Source organism: Laetiporus sulphureus (genome assembly GCF_001632365.1).
Source record: "Laetiporus sulphureus 93-53 unplaced genomic scaffold LAESUscaffold_81, whole genome shotgun sequence".
NCBI lineage: Eukaryota > Fungi > Basidiomycota > Agaricomycetes > Polyporales > Laetiporaceae > Laetiporus > Laetiporus sulphureus.
The window spans coordinates 44,206-65,374 of NW_024468590.1; the positions used below are offsets into that span (position 1 = coordinate 44,206).

At 50.3% G+C, this 21,169-nt stretch overlaps 6 protein-coding genes across 6 annotated transcripts; 1 reads left to right on the forward strand and 5 right to left on the reverse strand.

The window, feature by feature from the left end:
- Positions 1 to 1,426: 1,426 nt before the first annotated feature.
- On the reverse strand, positions 1,427 to 1,639 carry LAESUDRAFT_666095 (uncharacterized protein; the record flags this gene model as incomplete). The annotated part of the gene is made up of 1 exon (XM_040905226.1): positions 1,427 to 1,639. A coding segment is annotated over one exon (213 nt), but the record flags the coding sequence as incomplete, so codon positions are not given.
- A 3,871-nt stretch (positions 1,640 to 5,510) lies between these two features.
- Positions 5,511 to 5,675, reverse strand: LAESUDRAFT_666120 (uncharacterized protein; the record flags this gene model as incomplete). The annotated part of the gene is made up of 1 exon (XM_040905231.1): positions 5,511 to 5,675. A coding segment is annotated over one exon (165 nt), but the record flags the coding sequence as incomplete, so codon positions are not given.
- Positions 5,676 to 6,934: 1,259 nt separating this feature from the next.
- LAESUDRAFT_553590 (uncharacterized protein) lies at positions 6,935 to 7,461 on the reverse strand. The gene has a single exon (XM_040902915.1). The coding sequence runs from the start codon at positions 7,322 to 7,324 to the stop codon at positions 6,992 to 6,994; it is 333 nt and encodes a 110-aa protein (XP_040758199.1). The 5' UTR covers positions 7,325 to 7,461; the 3' UTR covers positions 6,935 to 6,991.
- A 1,272-nt stretch (positions 7,462 to 8,733) lies between these two features.
- On the reverse strand, positions 8,734 to 10,809 carry LAESUDRAFT_553599 (uncharacterized protein). Its single transcript, XM_040902916.1, has 3 exons — positions 10,518 to 10,809; positions 9,801 to 10,462; positions 8,734 to 9,750 (listed from the first exon to the last, which is right to left on the reverse strand). Exons 1-3 carry the CDS (start codon positions 10,671 to 10,673, stop codon positions 8,994 to 8,996), a joined length of 1,575 nt encoding a protein of 524 aa, XP_040758200.1. The 5' UTR covers positions 10,674 to 10,809; the 3' UTR covers positions 8,734 to 8,993.
- Positions 10,810 to 13,428: 2,619 nt separating this feature from the next.
- On the forward strand, positions 13,429 to 19,186 carry LAESUDRAFT_666096 (uncharacterized protein; the record flags this gene model as incomplete). The annotated part of the gene is made up of 18 exons (XM_040905227.1): positions 13,429 to 13,516; positions 13,570 to 13,667; positions 13,719 to 13,846; positions 13,901 to 14,120; positions 14,180 to 14,385; positions 14,441 to 14,645; positions 14,703 to 14,768; positions 14,819 to 15,076; positions 15,128 to 15,535; positions 15,586 to 15,766; positions 15,819 to 15,954; positions 16,008 to 16,101; positions 16,154 to 16,420; positions 16,473 to 17,364; positions 17,418 to 17,668; positions 17,718 to 18,122; positions 18,174 to 18,249; positions 18,300 to 19,186. 18 exons carry the CDS (start codon positions 13,429 to 13,431, stop codon positions 19,184 to 19,186), a joined length of 4,866 nt encoding a protein of 1,621 aa, XP_040758201.1.
- A 248-nt stretch (positions 19,187 to 19,434) lies between these two features.
- LAESUDRAFT_764595 (small subunit of carbamoyl phosphate synthase) lies at positions 19,435 to 20,857 on the reverse strand (the record flags this gene model as incomplete). Its single annotated transcript, XM_040913471.1, has 3 exons — positions 19,435 to 19,572; positions 19,629 to 20,617; positions 20,668 to 20,857. The coding sequence occupies 3 exons, from the start codon at positions 20,855 to 20,857 to the stop codon at positions 19,435 to 19,437; spliced, it is 1,317 nt and encodes a 438-aa protein (XP_040758202.1).
- Positions 20,858 to 21,169: the final 312 nt, after the last annotated feature.

Consider the following 21,169-nt stretch of genomic DNA (forward strand, 5'->3'; position numbering starts at 1 on the left):
CTAGCAATGCATCTATAGATTCTGACTCGTGGTGTCATCATGAGCTCAGTTGTTATGAGCATGTGTTTATTAGGTTAGATGACCGTGATCACAACAATGAATATAGATCCTAACCAGCTGACTGATCTGAGCCTTTCATTGGCCATCTGGCATTTTTGGCTAGAGGTTCAAAAAATAGAAAGGTGTTAGAGTGTTCACTGAGATGGACCTTTTGCCCTCATCTCTTGTGTTTCGCAATGTGAGGTATATCTGGGTGTGTCTGGTGAAACTTTTTGATCACATCTTTGACATATTCAAGGTTTTCTAGTGATTCTCATGTATTGTCTTCAGGACCATAGTCTAGCCACTTGATTGTATACTGGATCTTGCCATATTTGACTTGTAATTCCAGGATTTCTTCAATGTCCCATTATTTCTCTCCATCAATAATGACTAGAGGATTTGGTGACAGCATTCTTCCTGGCACTGAGTCTTCATGAAACATAATAAGCTTAGATGCATGAACCAGATAGATGTTCATCATTTGTGGCAGTTGTAATTTGAATGACATGGTAGTGACTTCAGCTAAAATCTTATATTGGTCCATAGTTTTGGGCTGCAAGTTTTCTGCTTTTGACCCTTATATGAAGGCCATGTCCTCTTAGCATTACAAAATTGCCTACTTTGAAGGAGATCTTTTGCTTCTTGAGGTCGAAGTACCACTTCATTTGTTCTGATGCCATTACGAGTGAAGGCCTGGCCTGATCTCTCACTTCTTCACGACCTCTGAACAATTCTTCTAGTGATGGGTGTTGTGTATTCCATAATACGTTGTTGAATGTTTAAGGGTGTCTTCCATATTTGATAAAGAATCGTGACAGTGTAGTTGCCTCAGATGCCTGGTTGTTGTATGCAAACTCTGCAGTGGGTCATAGATGTGCTCAATTGTTTTGCCAGTGATTGCAATACATTCATCGATACTGTTTCAGTATCTGATTTGTTCATTCTGTCTGTTTATCTGTTTCAGGCAGATAGGCTGTTGACATGATGGAACTGATATGTAGGAGTTTGCAGAGCTCTTGGAAGAGTTTTGCTAAGAATTGAGTTCTCCTGTTGGTTATAATTTGCCCTGGCATCCTATGTTGTTTGAATACTTCATTATGGAATATGGACACTACTTGGATTGTGGTGACCGTATCATCTACAGAAATGATTCCTGAGGTTCTGATATTCTTCATAATGGATTTTATAAGTTTATCATGATATTCACCACATTGATTGACCATTATATATTGTTACTCACATTGAAATGTCAGTCTCTTTGGCAGAGATTAAGGATGGTATGATTGTTCAAGAAGCAGCTGTATTTAGAGTGACATTAGATTATGGCAAAGACCACAGTTGAAAGGTGATGGTGGGTTGCAGACTGTGTTTTTGTTATTGAAGGTCAGGTTAAGCAGAGTTTAGTGTAGATTGCTACAGAGCTAAATCTACCATGTGCTTTGTTGAGGAAAGTAGGGTGTACTATCTTCACAGGGTATTCTAATGTTGGAGTATTACCTGTAACAATTCCATCATTGTACTGTGTTTGACCATTCATGTCAACAATTCTTGCAGTGAAATGAAACTCATCAAAATAAATAATACCATGCAAGTGATATTTTATGCCTTGTTCCTCAATGCACACAGCATGAGTTAGCTGAATTTGCCTCTGATTTGTTATAAATGCTCAGAAGTTGGAGATGTTGGCAAATACATACAGTATCTTCTGACCAGTCTTTTATTGCAGCTTTGGCATGCAAAGTGAGTCTTTTTTTTAAAGAAAAGGGCTTGCAGCCATTCTGAAAGCTTTCTATTTTTTGAAGAACCTAGCTTAACAGAGGACTTTCTCCAAAGTGATAAACTGCAGTCCTATAAATAAATGAAAGCATCTTCTGCATTCACAACTACATTGCAGTGGTGACAATGAAGTTGGATGGTAACATTGAAAGATGAAGACTGAAACATAGCAGAACATAAGCTGTAGATATTGGTTTCATCTTTTCCAGTGGTGAGAAATGCTACAGCGTCTGCAATGTGTAATATGTAGAAGAGCTTTACATTGTGTTAACATGGGTGATGCCACCATTTAGGTCCCTAAAGCACTCTGATACCCTTTCTGGGCATTCAATCCCCTCTCCCAGAATGTCATGGACCTTGGCAGTACTGCAAGATATCTGCCATTTTGAACTGTGTTGAAATATCCAGAGTGGCCTCAGAACAACTTTTCAATATCTGGAACTCAGTTGAGGCCATCATTCAGGTCCCTAAAGGCATTCAATCTACACCCCGGAATGTCATGAACCTTGGTGATACTTCAGGATATCTGCCATTTTGAGCTGTGTCAAAATATTCAGAGTGGCTTCAGAAGAGCTTTCCACTATCTGAAACTTGGTTGGGCCACCATTCATGTCCCTAAGCTCCTCTGACTCCCTTCCTGAGCATTCAATCTACACCCCCAGAATGTCATGAATGTAGGTGAAACTGCAAGATATCTGCCATTTCAATATTCACAGCAACTTCAGTATCTGTCATTTCAATATTCAAAGTGACCTCAGAAGAGCTTTTTATTGTCTTAAACTTGATTTGCACATCCTGGGTGGCTGACAACTTTACAAGTTCTGTAGCCCTTACAATTATTCACTTCTTTAAGCTGAAAGTCTGCTATAGACAGATATAATCACATTCACCATGTTCATTGAGTATGTTGTAAAGTATGTGCGCTTTTGATTAAACCCTGATGCACTATACAAATCATACTTCGAAACATCAAACATAGCATGGGTAGAACTTGTCTGGCTGAACATATTCTGATATGCTATATCATCAAGATGATAAAAGATCACTGATAATGTGAATCTATATAGTTTGGAAAGAAATGAGATATACCTGTACAACTGATGACAAGATGAATCTGCCCTTATGTTAGCATTTGGAGAAATGAGCTTTAAAATGGCTTGAAGCATTGCAGCAAAAGTGAATGAAATGGTGTTTCAGCAAGATAATGATCTCAAGCATGACTTAGCTGACTTAATATCAAGACTATGGTATGGCATGATCAATTGTCAGAGCTTAATTTCATAGATCATCTTTGAAGTTATCTCACAAAAAGATTAGCAAGGCATGAGGAGCCACTTAAAGAGATTACAGAATTGTGAAAGCAATTGAAAAAGAAATGAAACAGTATTGACAGGTTTGTGCATCAGATTTTGATCAAAAACATGCATGAATGGGTTAAGGCAGTGTTTATGGCAAAGGGTTGATGACTCAACTACTAGAGTTTTGAAGTTTGTTGGTGACAAAAGTGTATAAATGAGTTTACCTGATAGAGTTGCATATATCTTCAGAACAAGACATATGAATTCTGCTATCAGATGCTCATTTGAAAGCTGAGAAATATGGCTTTCTAATACTATTTTATCTGTGAATATAGCTATAGCCAATCTGAAGATAGAAGAAAAACAGTGAAACTATCTATATGACTCGGGCTGAATGTTACATTCAGCCTCCCTCCGTACGCACCTCCTAGCTCCTCGAGATCACCTTCTATCTTCTTGAAAAGACCCTCATTTTAAAGTGCTGCATCAATTCTCAGGTCTCAATTGAGGACACAATGGATCATTTGCGAAAGCTTGCGCAATCAGGTAGGTTTTTGCACCCTGTTAACTGTGCATAGAATATTATTTGAAAACTCAAGCAGCTGCTGTACTCTTTTTTTTTGAGACCCCTAAATATGCATATTCTCCTCATCAAATTAAAATTTCAAGTCATTTCACTGTCCAGTTATTTTTGTATGCATTGTTCTGTCTGCTCACTCGATCAGTGCCACTTTGTGCGTATCTCATTTAAATTTTATTTTAGCCATGCATTCACTTTATCCTCTATCTATATAACCTGGGCTGAATGTTACATTTGGCCTCCCTCCACATGCACCTCCTAGCTCCTCAAGATCACCTCCTATTTTCTTGAAAATATCGTCATCTTGAAGCCCTGCATTGATTTTTGAGGTGTCAATTGGGTCACAATCAATTGACATGATGGATTATGCATGAAAGCTTGCACAATCAGGTACATTTTGGCACCCTGTTAAGTGTGACTAGAATATTGTCTAAAACTTTGAGCAGGTGCTGTAAATTTCTTTTTTTTTTGAGACCCCTAGGTATGCATATCCTCTTCATTATATCAAAATTTCCACCATCTGGTTTTTTTCTATGCATTGTTCTTTTAGCTCACTCAATAAGCGCCTACTTCATGCATATCTCATTTTACTTTTTTCTCACTGTACATCCACTCTATCCACTATGCGCTGCTTGCAACCTCTCGTTATACCCTTCACCTATATGCATGCCAAAAATTCACATGAATGGAGCTCTTTGTGACCCTCCAGGACATGTATTTAGATAAGCTCTTGCTACTGAATTTACTCTCCAATTGGGGAGCCTCATGCCTGTTTCTCCTCTGTGCTGCATCCATTATCCCTCTTTCCATCCTTCTACAGTGACCAGCTGCCCATGCGCACTACACCACCATGGCATACAATGTTCGCCACCATCACCTTACCCACCCCCATGCAATGAGTTGATTGTGCAGGCCTACCCCATCTGCTGCCCATGCCCTTGTCCCATCACCACAATTCATGAATGCACGTACAGATGTGAGGCATGGCAATGCATCAGTGGTGATGCAGAAGGAGGGTGCATTGGCTGGAGGAGTGCAGCAGGTGAGTACCAGTTTGTCAGTATCACGTGTCATGGCACGGCACATATAGTCAACATTTCAGAGCTCTTCCTCTCTCGTTCGACTACCCCAATGCGCTCTGCCAACCTCGAAGACCCACACATGAGCCCACGCCATGCATCATGCCCATGCCTTACATATTACTCATCTTTCTCCCTTACATGATGACCAGCTGCCCACTCGTGTGTTCTTCACCACTACGGCACCTGAACCAGCTGTGTTCTCTGTTCTCTTCCACCACCTTACCAATGCCTGACATGATGCACCAATTGTGCAGGCCTGCCATGTTCACCACCCCCTTTTTAATCACCACCACTCTCAAGCATGTGGATGCATGCAGGAGATGGTGACCCAGTGATGGTGGCACTACAGAAGGAGAGAGGTAGGATTAGATGGCATTGGGTGGGTGCTGTAGGTGAGTCGTGGTCACTCTATATCGTGCATCATCCCAGGGTGCATGTACTGACCTTTCAGACACCTTTGCCCTTGTTCAACCACCCCAGCATGCTCTGCCAACCTCGATGAACCTCTCCCGCACATGCGAGGCACCACGCACCCATGATCAACAGATATGTCCTCTGTTCTCAACCAACCACCCCTCGCTCCTGCCTGCCTCCCTGTACATTTCATGCTGACTTCTTGACTAGTGTGTCTACTGTTCTCAGTATCTGGACTGATGCATCTTCTTATCTAATCACAAAAAGTGCCTGCACTGCATCATCAATGACCATGATTGCTCAGGCCTTCACTTTAAATCACTGCAGATAAAACTCCTTTTCCATGTAAACAAATTTCAGAAGTAAGCTCCCACCATCCATGCAAACACACTTGATGATCGTGATGAGTTCAAGATTTGGACTACAAATTTTGTACTTAGGATGACGATCACATGATATGAAGTATTTAAGGACCTGCACCTTTCATCTCCCACCTCTCTGAATACCCTTCTCATCCATATTGTAAATATTAGATCATGATATATCATGCTCTTTCAGCACTTTACAAAGCAACTCAAAGTGCTGCTTGACTGTAGCTTCATTGAAGGCCTGTGCTCACTTGAGATCCAGTCCAGATGGCTTGCCAAGATGAATGTCTGAATGCTACTGAAGAAAGTCCCACATTCATTTGTGAGATGGGTGCTGTTGTCGTTTAAAAAGCTGCTATGCCTTCTTACTGATGGTGCACTTGCTGAGAGGCCTGCCAATCTCACTAAGGTGTTTGATTCAATTCACAAAAGCTGCTTCTTAGCTAAATGTTAGGAGCTGCTGTGCCTGGTGTGCAGCAAAATGTGGTTTCATAGCACCAAGCAGGTGACATTGAAGGGTATGGTAGGAGATGTCGAAGTCACGAGAAGCAGCCTTAACATTCAGAAGCATGTAATTGGAATATAGCATCTTGTATATGCTTTTTGACATCACAGTCATGTTTTTGGGACTTGTTAATGCTGGGCATAGGATGCTGTATGTGATGAAAGAAACAGTGGTCAAGCTCAGAAGGAACTTCACTAACTGAAGCTCACATTGCCAACATTCACTACCAGTGGCTATCACATGCTGGTGCCTGGCGAAGTTCAGATCTGATGATCCTTCGTGGCAACTTTGTCACACTGATGCTCATCTCTCCCATTTTCTCTCTTCAAAGATCCATCCCGGGGCTTAAATGTCTCAAAATTAAATTAAATGTAACTTCTTTGATCCAATATGAAAGTATGACTAACTCATCGAAGGTATCAGATACAAACTGCAGTGAGCCGAAGCCTGATTAAGCCCACATTTTGTATACACAGGCCATGATCTGCCTGTTATTCATTCTATCCTCAACTGAATGATACAGGACTCAGTATACATAGTCATCATGTTTCCAGTAATATACAGGAAATGTTTCAGATTTTTTGGAGGTAAGGAGAGCTCTGGAGAATGTGAATTGCATTACTGCCACAGTTGCATTGCAGGATCAATGACAGTAGTTCGCATCCTGCCAGGCTCTCTATCATTCTTGGTTGTCACACTATTTCTCGCATCACAGGCGCAACTCACATATCAGTCACACTTCGTCTTCTATGGCTGACAAAGATTATCAATGGTCTGCACTTTTGCCTCCTTCTCCGACGTGCCTGACTTAGTTGGCTATTATGCAACATAAACAGATGCAGATGCAGCCTCTTTGCAGTCACTTTCTTGTGCTGTTCCCATGATAATGAGGCTGAAGGACAGAATAATGCATATAATTGATATATTCAGGTAACACATGCATGTGTTAGCATGACATGTGTACGACGCAATGATAGCACCTGCAAAATAAATCTAGAGCTCTCTATGCAGGTGAAGTCGGTGAATGATGGTACACGCTTGAACGAGACCAAGCAGTGGTTGGCAGGCGAGCTGGTATCACCACCGAGAACCGGGGGTGAGGCCATATGCGTCGAAAAGACCGTGCAAAACAGACAGATGAGGCACTCACCCATAGGGTAAGTCCCTGTCAGTTCTCGTGCCCATCTACGTGCACCCTCGCCATAGCGTCCTATACGCCCGTGAGCAAGCAGAACGCAACAGAGACGCGCGTTGATCATAGATAGTCGGGCGCCGGAACAGTTGATGACAGTTGCAAAAGATGACGTCTGAGTAATAAGCTTTGAAGAATGTTGTAGGGAAGCCGTGAATATAAAAGTTCAACATGATTCGAGCGAGACCAACTGGAAGTCGAGGGTCAGAGCGTTTGACGCCAGCCTAAGCGACAGGGGAACCGACACCGTCGACATTGTCGAACTTGCAGACCGAAGTCAGCGGCATGAATACGTCCTGTTTCGTCCCATTCGGCAGCACACCTACTGGCAGAACGCACATCAGAGCCCGAAACCGAACTCAGCACGGGCGTCAGCTAGCCCCGAACGCGACGCAGTGCAGGTAACGCACATCGCTCGGACGATGATAACACCGTAGACAAGACGGTAGGCTGTACAATTTGAATGAGAGACGCTGTCCAGACCGGTCTTCATCGGCGAAGATAATGCGCGCCACGACAACCGTCGAACAGAACGCCTGCGCGCTCGTCCTAAATTCGCCCATCGAAAGCCGTGTCTGTCAGTATTAGCCCGTCTGTAGACCGGAGGCATCAGCTAGCGATTAGTTTCGGAAGAAGGTTTGGCTGATGAAGATACAATTTCGTCGCAGCCGTCGCCGACCCACGTGCATCCTCAGTGCGGTAGAGTCACATCTTCGCTCAGTTGACGAACAAACGATCACCAACATGCACAGTCATCCAGTGACTCACTAGACCGAAGAGCTTGGCCCATCTGTGTGTATTCCATTCCGACACGATAAATAGATAGAGGGTACCAGATACCACCGCTGAGCAAGAAGCGATCATATGAACAACTAGGTAAATGTGTATCAAAGAGGCTGTGGATATGCAAGTGGGACATGCGCTATGGATGTGGAGTACGAGCAGCGAGGCAGGCGGGGACAAGCCCAATCGAGAACGAAGCGCACCGCAGCTACGGACGAGTGTGCAGAATGCAGGAAGTATAGACAATAGAATTACGTGCAGTGGGTATGATATGGACAGAGAAATGAGGATGCGACAGATAGGTCCCGAGATGAGAAATGGAAAGCGAGAGCTATGCACAGGGAGGTATGCAGCCGGAGCATCGCACGAGCATCACGCCGCGCGGGCCCGACGGGCAGAGTCAACCACAACACAGGGCGCACCGCATTTGTGAAACGCGGAACGTGCGCGTTACTGTGAGAACCGCCAGCGATGAGTCTATTCTCCCGAAGGCGACGAGCGGTGCCACGCGGAACGCCCGTTGTGGGCGGGCAAGGGCGATGACGTGCCGAATACAGTGGCGATGCAGGTGGAGGTTTTGATGATGGCGCATATGGCAAGGAATCGTGTTACAGATAATGTACAGAGTTGGCAGATGCTGCGTCAGTTGATATCGTACATTGGGTTTTTGCGATCTGAGTAGATGTGCTGATCCTAAGAAGCTGCGGAGTAACCAGTTGAGATGGCACTGGAAATGGGACCTCGGCGAAGCGAGAAGGCGAGAGCGACGGCAACAACGTCAGCGACGTAGTAACGCGATAAGCGAGAGCCAAAGACCGAGAACGAGGGCCGACGACAAGGAGAACGAGCGGAGTCCGAGCAGAGAGAATTCCAAGAACAGGAAGGCAAGGTCGGAACGCCGCATATGCAACGCGAACGAGGTGGGACAGACCGCAGTGAACGAACCGCACAAACTACCTCTGCAGCGATACATCGGGCGTCGAAGTTGATGTTGGTACACCATCAGCGGAAACGTCGTCGGGGATCGCACCGTCAATGCCCTTGTAGCCGTATGCCTTGCTGAACTCTTGGATCATCGCCTTGCCCATCGTGCACACCCATGCGATGCCCTCGCCGGTGGCGCACTGCCCTGGCCAGAAGAGCTCGCCCTCCTCGTCCTCGATGTCGGGCTCATACTCCTCGGACGGTGCGAGGCTAGAATACATCATGCGCGCAAACGTCCTGGGAAAGTGCTTCGCCATCGCTGGAAGGGTAATGTACCGCTCGGCCTTCTCCATCGCGTTGGTGGCAACGACGATGTTGTGGCTCTGTTCGCGACGGGGTTGGACGGTGGCCGCGTTGACCTTGATCGTGATATGCGGCGGCGGTAGCTCCAGCTCCTTTGGAGGGGGCGGCTGGGCTACTGGTGTTCGCGAGGCGCCGGCGGTTGCGGATATCGGTGCGGAGGCGTTGCAAGCGCTCGTGTCGTCAGCGTTCGGCGTGCCTTCACTAGCCGGCGTCGAGCCCGCGCTGCTGATGGGAGAAGGGAGTTGTACCGGGGGATTCATCCTGCGTATCTCTGCAGCCTTGAGCGCGGCGGCTCTAGCAGCCTTGAGCTGCTCGGTGTCTGCCTCGATCTGGAGCCGCTTCATCATCCACTCGTTCTCGTTGTGAATCTGTTGGGAATTGGATCGAATCTTGTGGGCAACGACAAAGCCCTCGATCATGTAGCTGTAGAGCCATGTAGGTGAGTGGACCGGTGGACCGACGATGGCACTTACATCAAGCCGCGCAACATGCTCTCGCGCTCGTCGCTGACGCGATCGTCCTGCCAGACGTTCTTGCTGGCGGACAGCACGCCGAGAACCTGATTCCATGGATTTGGATTTCTTTCTTTCCTGTCCATGAACATGCCCCGGGCCCAGAATGCGTATGCAAAGTTGAGAGACGACTCGAGGTTCTCGAGACGGGCCATGAGGAGGCCGTGTCTGTGATACGGACTGCCTGGTGATGGGGGATCGCGCAGTGGGGTATAGTCGATATGGCTCTTGGGATAGGTGGATCGCTTGCGCTTCTCGGCCGAGTGCTTGAGCTGCCGGCCAGAGGCGAGGTAGCTATTGAAGACATCCTTGTAGTACTCGAGGGAGCCCTTGCCGCGGCGTGGCCGGCGGACTGGTACATTGGCGAGAGCAGCGACGGAATCGCGGAAGACGGGCTGTTCTTCTCTGAGCTCGCCCTCTTCTGAGGGCTCTGGACGCAAGCGGGAGCCCGATGGGGCGGAGCGCGGCTGCGAGCGATCGGCGTCGTCGTTGATGCGGCGCTTCTTGGTATATGCGGCATCGTGATCGTCGTCGAGTTTCCGTTTGGCGGGCGTGGTGTCTCGCTGGGACGATGGGGGCAGGGAGAGGGTCGGGGGCAGTGGGGCGGAGAGAGGGCCGAGGATCTGTGGAGGAGGAATATCAGGCGGGAATCAGATAGAAGGATGGAGGGAAGCGTACGTCGAGACATTGCAACAGATGTTGGCGAGAGAGTTTCCTGTTGGCGGAGGTAGGGTGAGCTGGACGGCCACGAGGCGCTGCAGAGGACGTCGCTGACCGCTTCTTGTGTCTGTGGGCCGTTGAGGGCGGCGAGGGGAGGAGGGTGGCGCTTGCCATGTTAGCGGAGGGGAAGGATGATGGTGGTGAGAAGACAAGAAAGCAGAGCGGCGTTGACCGCAACAATGGACGGCGGAAGGTCAAACGCGAATTGCCACCCTCTGCGTGGGCGCTTGTGACTTCCACTCTCTCGGGTTTCCCGTCGCTAACGCCATATCCATCATTTTATTCTCCCTCCTCGCCGTCGTTGCCATCAGCCTGCATGCGCTGCTCCTCGCCGTCGTCGCTGCAGAGCCCGGCGACTGCAGCTGGCAGGGTCGGATCGATGAGGATATGCATGCCCCGATCCAAGTATGGCAGGTAAGAGCATGCGCATCAATTCCTTCCATTCTCATGCCCATCACGGGCTCATTTCTCCCCCGCTCTCTCTTTTCCATTCTACGAGCGACTTGCTCGCACGCTGTATATCGCGAAATCTCAATGACATTCCAGTCCAGCCCAGCAAGCTGGATAACCCCTGCCCGGATGGGCCGCCAGCCGTCGCGCACGGGCCTATCAACTGATCACAGTTACTGCATGGTCCCTGCCCAAAGGAGAGAACGCCCAATCATGCAGCGACTCCGGGTGCGTCCATTTCGTTTCTCACCAATACCGGCCGTCTATTCTCAGAGACTCGCATTCAAAACGTTCTCCACAGCCTGGAACGTGACCCGGTCCCGTCCACCTCCCACGTTCGCACTCTGTCCACCAGCAGGTTCGAGATATCGCCCCTCGCACAGGCGCTGCTCATTGGTGCTCTGTCTTTCGCGCGTCTCAGCGAATCCGATCGGTGACCTTGTTCTGCTTCACTGCCTCCCGCAATCCCGCGAACGCAGGCCTCGACCGCCCGCAGACCGCTCCTGACTGTGCGTCATCTTGTCTCGAACAGCACTGCCCTTCTGTTCTCGCCCGGTGTCGTCTGCGATGCTTATTCGTCTGATGCTGGACGGGACGAGACGCAGCGAGCGCGAGGAGGAGAGGACAACCCGATATCAGGCGCAGTCTCCCCGCGAGCGCCCGGTGATCTCAGCGATCGGTACCTGAGCTTGGTTCCGAACTTGCTATTTCTGGTCTTCATTACGCCGGATCTCCTTGGCCCAACGCCTCCTCCTGCATCCTCATGTATCCTTGACATTACACACGCATGCATTCTGCGCAACCAAAGCGAGGCCACCGTGCGGCACTCCTCCTCTAACGATGCGGCCTATGGCGCAATCTCAATTATCAATCTCAATTATCAACAACGTTTCTCCGAGATGACCAGTGTTCATGCACATATCTGGATATCCCGCAAACCGCATGCGCCACCTGCCCGACTCACGAGGTCAATGTCGCACAGGATCCGCAATTCTCAAAGGTCATGCACTGCCGCCATGTATCCCGCAAGTATGCATTTGCTTCTGCAATCCCATGCTCATATCAAGAGCGGCAGATGCAGCACAATTTCGTGGGAGGGACTATCGTCTCGCTTACATGCACCTGGATATCTGTGGAAGCTCACTCCAACCAATGCTTGCAATCTCATATGTGCATCGGCGCCGCCGAACGTGGGTACGCCAGTGGCTGACACAATCTCTCTAACTCCGCAGCTGACCCTCATCCCGCCTGCCGGCCGTTGAAACCTCTCGCGGAGCTCCTATTCAGTGTTTCGATGTCCAGCTGACGAATGATTGCGACCTTATTGAGCATACGTGACACCCATTTGCTCCCAGACGATCTAACGATCCGGTTTCTCCGAGTGACTATCCGAATCGGTTGGTCTGAATGCTTGGTGCGTCGTCTGCGGTTGACGTTCATTCTACGTGGTGCTTGGCGCGCCGATCGCATGTTACGTACCCTCGGGCGCCACGAGCCTTGAGAACGACCAAAGCCGCCGAGCGGGGGCTGCGGCGCGAAATATACGTCTCACCGTTGGTCCGTCTGTACGTCAGAATCGTTCGATACAATGTTAGTTACTCCGTCGCGAAGCACATTGCCACAGAAACCCATCTGCGCACACCTTAGTCGCCAATCGCATCATTCGCGATCTCATATCTCGACTTCGCCGCCTTGCTGACGGCTCACATCATGTTAATTCAACATCAGCGTCCCGCCATAGAAGTTTGGGCTCACGCTGCTTCTTCTCTTCGGGAAGCTTGCATGCATGCATCGTCGGCTGAGCGTCCCGAACCGAGCGCGGAGCCTATTTCTGGAAGCCGTGGAATATAAAGCTTTGCATGCGAAATATCTGTATGGAAAGTGCATCGTAAACAATTAAACAGATGCTGGAAGCTCTGTAGCAATCCACCATGTCGAATTAATTAAAGTCTGATTATTACTTGCTGGAGAAAACGTAAAGCCGCTGGTGGCCACAGCATGGCGACGCAGATCACGTGGGACCGAGATGACTGCCGGCGGTACTTTGGCGCGCTCTTGCTCTCTCGCTCGCGCCATTGCTCGCAATGCACAGCTAACTCCTCCTGTACATGCGCGTCGAAATACTACGAAGGACCATCTGTTGTCATCATCCAGATATCTGCGTCACAGGGTCTCGAGATAACGCGGATATTAGGTGACCTCGGTGTAATCTCATTACTCGGAATTACGCCGGAAGTGTGCTGAACACTGATATCCATCATAGCGGAACTCGGAAGCTCCGCGCTGTGCAAATTCCACTCCTGGGGGTTTGTCATCCCGGTATGCCCTCTCCGTTCATCTAACGGATGCTACGGGTAAAATACTGACCTCGCATAGACAGCAGTGGACAGAGCAATCACCCTCTGGAAACCTTTCTGTTATGGCAGAAGGAGACTTTGAGCCACCTTCCGTATACGAGCTGCGTCCTCCCGAATGGCTCCCCAAGGCTCATACGACTGCAGACGTTGGTTCGTACCAGCAATGACAACACCATATGCGCCTAATCACCGCCTATCCACAGGATACATGGGGTTCTACCCTCCGCGCCCAGACGAAGATGAGGAGGTCCTCACCGAGACGAACATAAAAAATGGCTTCGTCCTAAACCTTTCCGTGCCAGTGAGTTCTAGGACTCTGCATGGAAGGAACCGCACTGAAGACCTACGAAAGGCGGAAACGTACAGTACCCAAGATACCATCAGAAATAGCTTGATACACGAGAATGCCCTCGGTGAACTCGAAAACCTCATGGAACAAATCTTCATCCGCCGTGCTGAGAACTTCGCCTCTCCCGTTCCGTACGTTTCTGCATTCATGAGCTCGCGTATGTGATATTCACATCAAGGGCTTAGGGCGTCGACCTTTCGCTTGCCTTCCCGAGTTACTCTCAACGACATGAAGCGTAAGGCGTGGTTCGCCGATCTCGCCAATCCGGACGTCCCGCTGTACAAATTGGGCAAGAACGTACCGCACGGCGCGAAAGGACATGATCTGCTCGACCTCCTTCATACAAACAACGTGGCCATCCCGCGAGCCGTATGGTTCCTCCGTGTCTTTGGCGGGAACGAGACGGTGAGATGATCCAGTGGTTGAGTGCTTCGCATCATGATTCACCGTCGATTCATGCACAGGCAGGCCTTCGGAACAAACCAGGATACAATCCGACGCAGTACAGCGTCGAATGGGCCAACGTCGTGACAGGCTACCTAAAGAAGCAACTCGCAGATATCGCTCTGCCTACTGCGCCCCGCCCAGGACTGAACATCAAACAAACCTTCAAGAGCGTCCTCGCCGACCCCGACTCGCGTGAGCGGTGGATTTCGCGCTTCACCTACTCGTAAGTCCACACCCGCCCACGTGCCTGTAGCGCCATTAACGACGACCCCCGCCAGACTGGAGCTCCTGCGCACGTTCTATGCAGAGGGGCTCGTCGACAACCGCACGTTCCTGACGTGGCTCGTGCAGCAGATGTGCAGCTGTAATCTCGCTCAGCTTGGCTTCGTCGTGCGCTTGGCTGATGAATACCTTGATGGCATGCTTGTCAGCCGAGCTCTCACGCACCACTTCATCGATGCGTGCTTGAGCAAAGTGGTCGAGGTACGTAATGAACAGTGTAATGATCCGCGGCTGTCCTCGTATGCGAACACACATCAGATCCGCACTGCATCAGCCAGAGATCACCTCGTTAATGTTGAAACTCTCATCAAAAACTTAATATTAGTGCGTGCATCGTCGTGTGTTCGGCTTCCTGCTCACGCGATCTGACTTAGCGAGCCTTCCTCGCCCTACCCGACGCCTTCGTCAGTCCGCGGACGTGGCTTGCATATGGCGAGTTGCTGGAAGAGGATCTCATAGGAGGCGGCGCCGTCGACTCGTCGGATAGCATTTTGCAACAGAATGCGAACACACTGCGGCAATCTTTGCAAGACAGCCTCTCCGATGTTCGGCGCCGGAACGAAGCGATGATCTTCCGGCACCTGCCTCCACGCGTTGTTGGCAGCCTTACTTCCGCGCTGTCGGACATCAAGGTCGGTCCTGAACCTTCCAGTCCTTCGGAAACCGTGCTGAGCCGGTAGTAGTTGCTGAATTCGTTGTCCGGGAAAACGAACATGGATAGTATCGTATTTTTCGACAACTTGCCAGATTCTCAGTCTTCGTTCACACGCAAGCTGGATATCCTGCTGACCTGGAGCGTCACACCGCTGCAATACGGGGACCATCGCCCGTATGCTGCGGGCTGTCTCCTCGGTGCGTGGCGCGAAAAAGCAGGCGAACGCGCCATCCGCCACGAGGCGGCGTCGCCAGACGAATATCTGCAAGATCAGTTGTTCGACTGGCTGGATTGCTCAGCAGATGCAGACAATTCAGACAACATACCTGCTGTCACGCTGCTTTTTGGGCAGCTTGTGAAGCGCGGCCTGTTTTCTTACCAGCAGTACATGCAACGGCTGATAGCTCGAGGTGAACCGGGGATTTCGTACAACCAGGTATGAACCTCAACAACTGCACGAAAACATGACTCACTGTCCATCAATAGGAGGGAAGATCACGACATCTGGAACTGCTGCGGTGCATTCCTCTACACAGCGCGGACTCGTCGTTGATCAGCCAGCGCAAGGTCACACTGTACGGTGTCAGAGCCCGTGAGACACTTGAAGATACGAACGAACGCGAGATCCGAAAGGAGCTGCGTGCCCTCTTCCCTGAGCTGTTTGGCGGTATGGACGTGATTTTGCGTTCGTTCATGCCGATTCACCTCATCCTGTTTAGGCATCCCATCTTCGTCGGAGACACTTACGGCTAAACTTCGGGAAAATTGTCCTACTCTGCTGAGTGCATGCCGCTATGAGCAAGTCAAGACCGTCAAGCAGTGGCTACTGCCGATTTTGCAGAAACATAGCTCTCAGTGAGTTCTGGTGGTTATGACCGCATCAACGTTTACATGTCAAACAATCACAGGGCGGCAGCCGCTGGTGGCAAAGATATACTGATCACTTACACGTTAGCAGCTGTACTGATGGCTCGCACGAAATGTTACGGCTCGATGCTGGATGTAAGCCTAGTAATTCGTAAATGACTACCTCAGCTTACTCGAGTGGCTACAGCTCACTTTACACACACTGAAGCACGCGGCTACCTTTGAACTGATGACGGCTGTCATCCGGACGCTGCGCCAACATATGGAAATCTGGGCATGCATGAATGTCATGAAGATTATTTCTACGGCGCTGTACAGTGCTCATGACGCATGGAGAGGCAATGGAATCCGTATACGCGCCCTTCTCTTCGTCCTGATGGAATTCGACAACGGACAATACCTCAGCCCAGAGCAACGTGAACAGGTCCTCAGCGATATAACGCAGTATTCTCACGTCAGTGAAGTGCTCTGTCGCGCGTGACTTGGCTCAACGGATTACTCTTTAGGCTTTACACCCCATCGGCCCGTTTTCAAACCCGGTGCCAGCGGTTCTTCCTGAAATTTTGCTATTAGCTGCAGATCCGCATCCAGATGCTCCCTCCAACCTCGCCGAGAATCTGTGGTATAAGTACATGAAGGCTGAAGACTGGGCATGGAAAGTCTGGGACAATACCATCGCCAGTCTTCGCCAGATACCTGTCATGATCCCCGACATCGAAGGGCGGAGGGTTTGTGCGCTGCGGTATGCGCAGTTCCTGTGGCATGTCGACCAGCACCTGCCGAGAGGGTTAGACGCACACATCTTGGACTGGCTGCTAGGCGCGGGAAAGAACGAGATTGCTGCGCTCACTCCCGAGGCCTGGGACGTCGTAATCGTCGTTCTACTTCATCTCTGTGCATATGGCGCATTGGAGACGACGACGATACTGCAAGGGTTGATCTATCCAGTCTGGCAGGCAAGTGCCCTCGTGACCTCAACCGAACAGGGCTCCGCACTGGAAATACGTCTGGCGGCCGTGAACGGGCTCTTCAATCATCTACTCATCAAGGACGAATGCGGGACTGGGCTGCCACCCATGAATATCTTCGAGGCTCAGGGTCTGCAAACGCGGCGTCGTGATGTCTTCCGCGAACCTCACTTCTCACCATTGGTGGACAACTTGTCGATGCTGGTTCTGGTTGAACACAACCCCTCCCTTGCAGAACACCTACGAACTCAGACGTCGTCACTCCGGGAGACTATATGTAGGATCGATGTTTTCCGGCAAGGTGTCTACCGTGATCTTGACGCAGTGCGCTACGCATTCGAGAAACTGCTAGAGAATGGCTCGATCGCCGAGGACATGCACGAACCGCTAGTGGCAGCGCTGCGTCTAATGCTCCGCAATCCAGAAGAAGGTAAGGATGAGATCACGTATCTTAGCATCTCGATTGACATGCGACTGGTGTAGCTGATGACGGTATCGGATTCGTCTCTGTGTCTTCACTCCTCACACCTTGGAAGTTGGCTGCTACTTCGATTGAGATTCGATTGACTCTGAAACAATTAGGAGAGAGCCTCGCGCGAGAATCGACTCGTCACGCGGCCAATATGACTCTTGATAAACTTACTGCCTTCGTCTTCAAGCATTGCAGAACGTCTGAGGAGGTCGATTTCGTAGCAGAGATGATGACTGAGGTCAGCAGAGAAGTCGCGGGAAAGGTTAATTCGAGTTTCCTTTACACACGTACTCTTCTCATACTATTATCAGTTTGTGAATGCAGGCTTGAGGCGAATGGTCGAATTATTCAAGGGACCGTACAATCCGCCAAGAATGGACGAGGTGGGCGATTTTGTCACGAATGCAGGAGAGGTCCTACGCTTGTTGTCGAAGATTGTCGAGCGCTTCCGAGAGGATACGTCCCTTCCTCCCTTGATACCGGCCACGCAGAATCAATTCATGGAGGCGCTGGATACCCGTTTGACTCAGGTCAAGGATGTGCTAGTCGCAGAGCAAGACGGTGTCACTGATGAAGAGATTACCTCCCCGGCATCACACTGTGCTATACTGCTGTGCCGGCTGTTGCAATTTGTATTTGGATTTCCGGAAGCATGGACGCCGCAAGTAAAGAACATGAGCGAGTCGCTGTGCAATACCATCGTCCAGCTAGCTCTCGTAAGCCTGGCTTGTTCTATCGCGATCGACCGGTTGACGAATCTCCGACAGGTTCACGGAGAGGGTTTCGACATTGGTCTCGTTGCCTTTCCTCTGCTCCTGGACACGTTGTACTTCGTTCTGGACGGTGCGTGCTTTATCGTTTACGATTGTGCTGAATACTGACGATGGCCACAGAAATCCCAAGCGATCCAAAACTCACGACGTTAGATCCATTCTATCGCTATCCCAACCTTGAACCACGTTCGTTCTCGCCTGATATGCCACTGGAATATCAGAGTCGCCTGCGTGCGTTGCTGCCATATACGGCTTTAAACGCTACCGTTTCAAATCTATCTTATGCTACCCGAGATCCATCCGGCGCGTTGGCAATTACACAGCCCGTGCAAAACAGGCCTTGGGAATGGACCGAGTACCTGGGGGACATTCCGCCAGGGGAAGCCAACCTCAGACACGAAGACAGGCCGGAAGAGCGTCTCCCATTGCGGAATACAGCGTCGATCTCCCTGGAGCTATTCGGAACGCGTCAAACGGGTGATCATATTGTGCATGTCACTGAAGATTCGATGACGGAGGCCACTATCAAAACGTTCCAAGACAACCTCTCGAGCGAGAGCATATTTATGCGCGACTGGCGGGAGACCCGTGTGTTCGACGATGAGGTCATCAGCAAGAGCAGATCGGAGAACGAAGACGACCCGCCAATGTCTAGCGCCTTTGCTACCGCCCAGAGCCCTAGCCAGACTCAGTCGGAACGACCATCATCTTCATCCCGGCGAGGATCGCCTGCGCTGTCTGCTCGCTCAGGCCGCGCATCGTTGCCAAATTCGGGATCATCCATTCGCCAGAGTCCGGCGCAACAGCATCCACTCAGTAAGCTGTCGGCATCGACCGCTTCCGAGCCTATTGATGTGGACGCGTTTGACATTTCTGCGGTGGCCGGGGGCAGCAAGCGCAAGCAAGTGGATGATGATATGGACGTTGAGGTCGTGGAGGGTCCTGCGCGCACATATAAGAAGCAGAAGGCGAAGGTAAGCGCAAAAGTGAGGGTCAAGAAGAGGTGAACATTGGCATGGGTACATGACAAAGGAAAGGATGGGACTATCTAACTTATTCATAGCCGTGTAACGGATTCTACATCACTATATACCTTGCAGCTCATCTCGATATCCACATCCTCATCGATCTCATTCGCGGGCAGTGACGTATATATGCACAGTATCTTATCCGGATTCTATCTAACTTGTGCAGTAAATCTCATCGAAAGTGGTATATGACGGTACAAAAAACGATGATGACATGATACCTTCTCTCATGCGGCAACTGCAACTCGTCGAGGAATGTCCGGTGCCAACGTGGGCACCTCGTTTTTTCCGCCTATCATGCCATCGGTGTGGAGTCCGAGTTGCAGCTTGTTCGCACGGCACTCTGTAACGAAGTCTGTGAACATCTGTAGTCGATGATTGTTAGCAGACAGATCTTGGCGCGAATAGAGGATTCACTGACTTCGATGGTGTCGAGAGGACCGCCCGCGCTTTCAGGGTGGAACTGCACACCCCAGACTTTCCTGCCGGAATCCGCAGTGCTTTTTATACCCTCCACGCTCGAATCATTGCAGTTGATGAAGAACGGCTCCCAGCCGTCAGGGAACGGGTCTTGCAGGCGGAGTGCGTACTGGTGATTCTGGCTCGTTACGTATACGCGTCCTGCCTTGATGCTTCCCGACGACGCAAGCGCGAGCACAGGCTGGTTGTGCCCGCGGTTACCGAACATCATGCGGTACGCGTCGAGGCCGGCAGCCATGCCGATAACCTGATGGCCCATACAGATGCCGAAGATGGGTTTGTTCCACTCGCGAAGCGTGCGGCGAAGGTTGAGCGCAGCGGGCATGCAGTGATTCGGATCGCCGGGCCCGTTCGAGAGGAAAAGGCCATCGTAGCGGTCGCGGATCGTGTTGAAGTCGAAATTCCACGGCAGAACGGTGACCGCGGCGCCCCGCCGGACGAGCGAGCGCAGAATATTCGCCTTGGCACCAAAATCAAGCACAGCGACTCTCACGTCACCAGTGGGGTTGAGTTCGTACGGCGTTTTCGTGGAGGCCTGCGCGACGAGGTTCTCGGTCGTCGGGTCCCAGTATTCCTCGGGTTTCGGAGGGGGAAGAGTGGCGTCTTCACCAACAGCGAGACGACCGAGAGTGGTACCCTGGTCACGAAGAAGGGTAGTGATGGCTCGTGTATCTACACCCGTGATGCCAGGGACGCCATTGCGGGCACACCATGCGGCGAGGGATTCCACGGCCGCGTGATGTGAGAAACGCTCGGCGAGGTCGGCGACCACAACTGCTGAGCATTGGACGGTGGACGACTCCAAGGTAACGCCAACATCTTGCGAGTTCACTGGAGTGATATTGCTGGGGACGCCATAATTGCCAATAAGTGGCGTGGTGAAGACGAGGATTTGGCCTCGGTAGGACGGGTCGGTCATGGACTCAGTGTCTACAAAATTGTCAGGTGCCTGTTTAAGCGAGAACCCAGTTTACACTTACAAGAAGTGATTGAGGTGGAAAACACCGTCTCGCCGAACACGCTACAAGGTGCACCAAAAGAACGGCCTGCGAACGACTGTCCTGTCTTCAAATGCAGAACGGCAGGGTGCGAGGTGCTGACAGGCACGCTCGCATGGGTAGCTAGGCCTCGATGGAAACGAGGTACGCGGATGATACAGCGAGAAAACATGGTAGAAGGCAGCTAGGCTTCAATGGCTGAGCAGGGAGAAAACGAGATCGCTGAGGTAACTGTTGCCGGTCAGTCATGCGAACGCCCTCAAATAAAAAACGGGGACACCGTACTCACTCGTCGCGAGTACTCTGCGTGAAAATCATGTACGAGCGGGGTCGCTCAAATTGTAATGGAGACTTTAGCAAGGCGATGAAGAAGTGGGAAAAGTCTGACTGACTCGCTTCGCGCGCCTCATTTTTATTTTTCGCTTTTCTACACATGCGCGCACCTTGAATTACGTCATCATGGCACGTGGGTCGCGTTCCATTG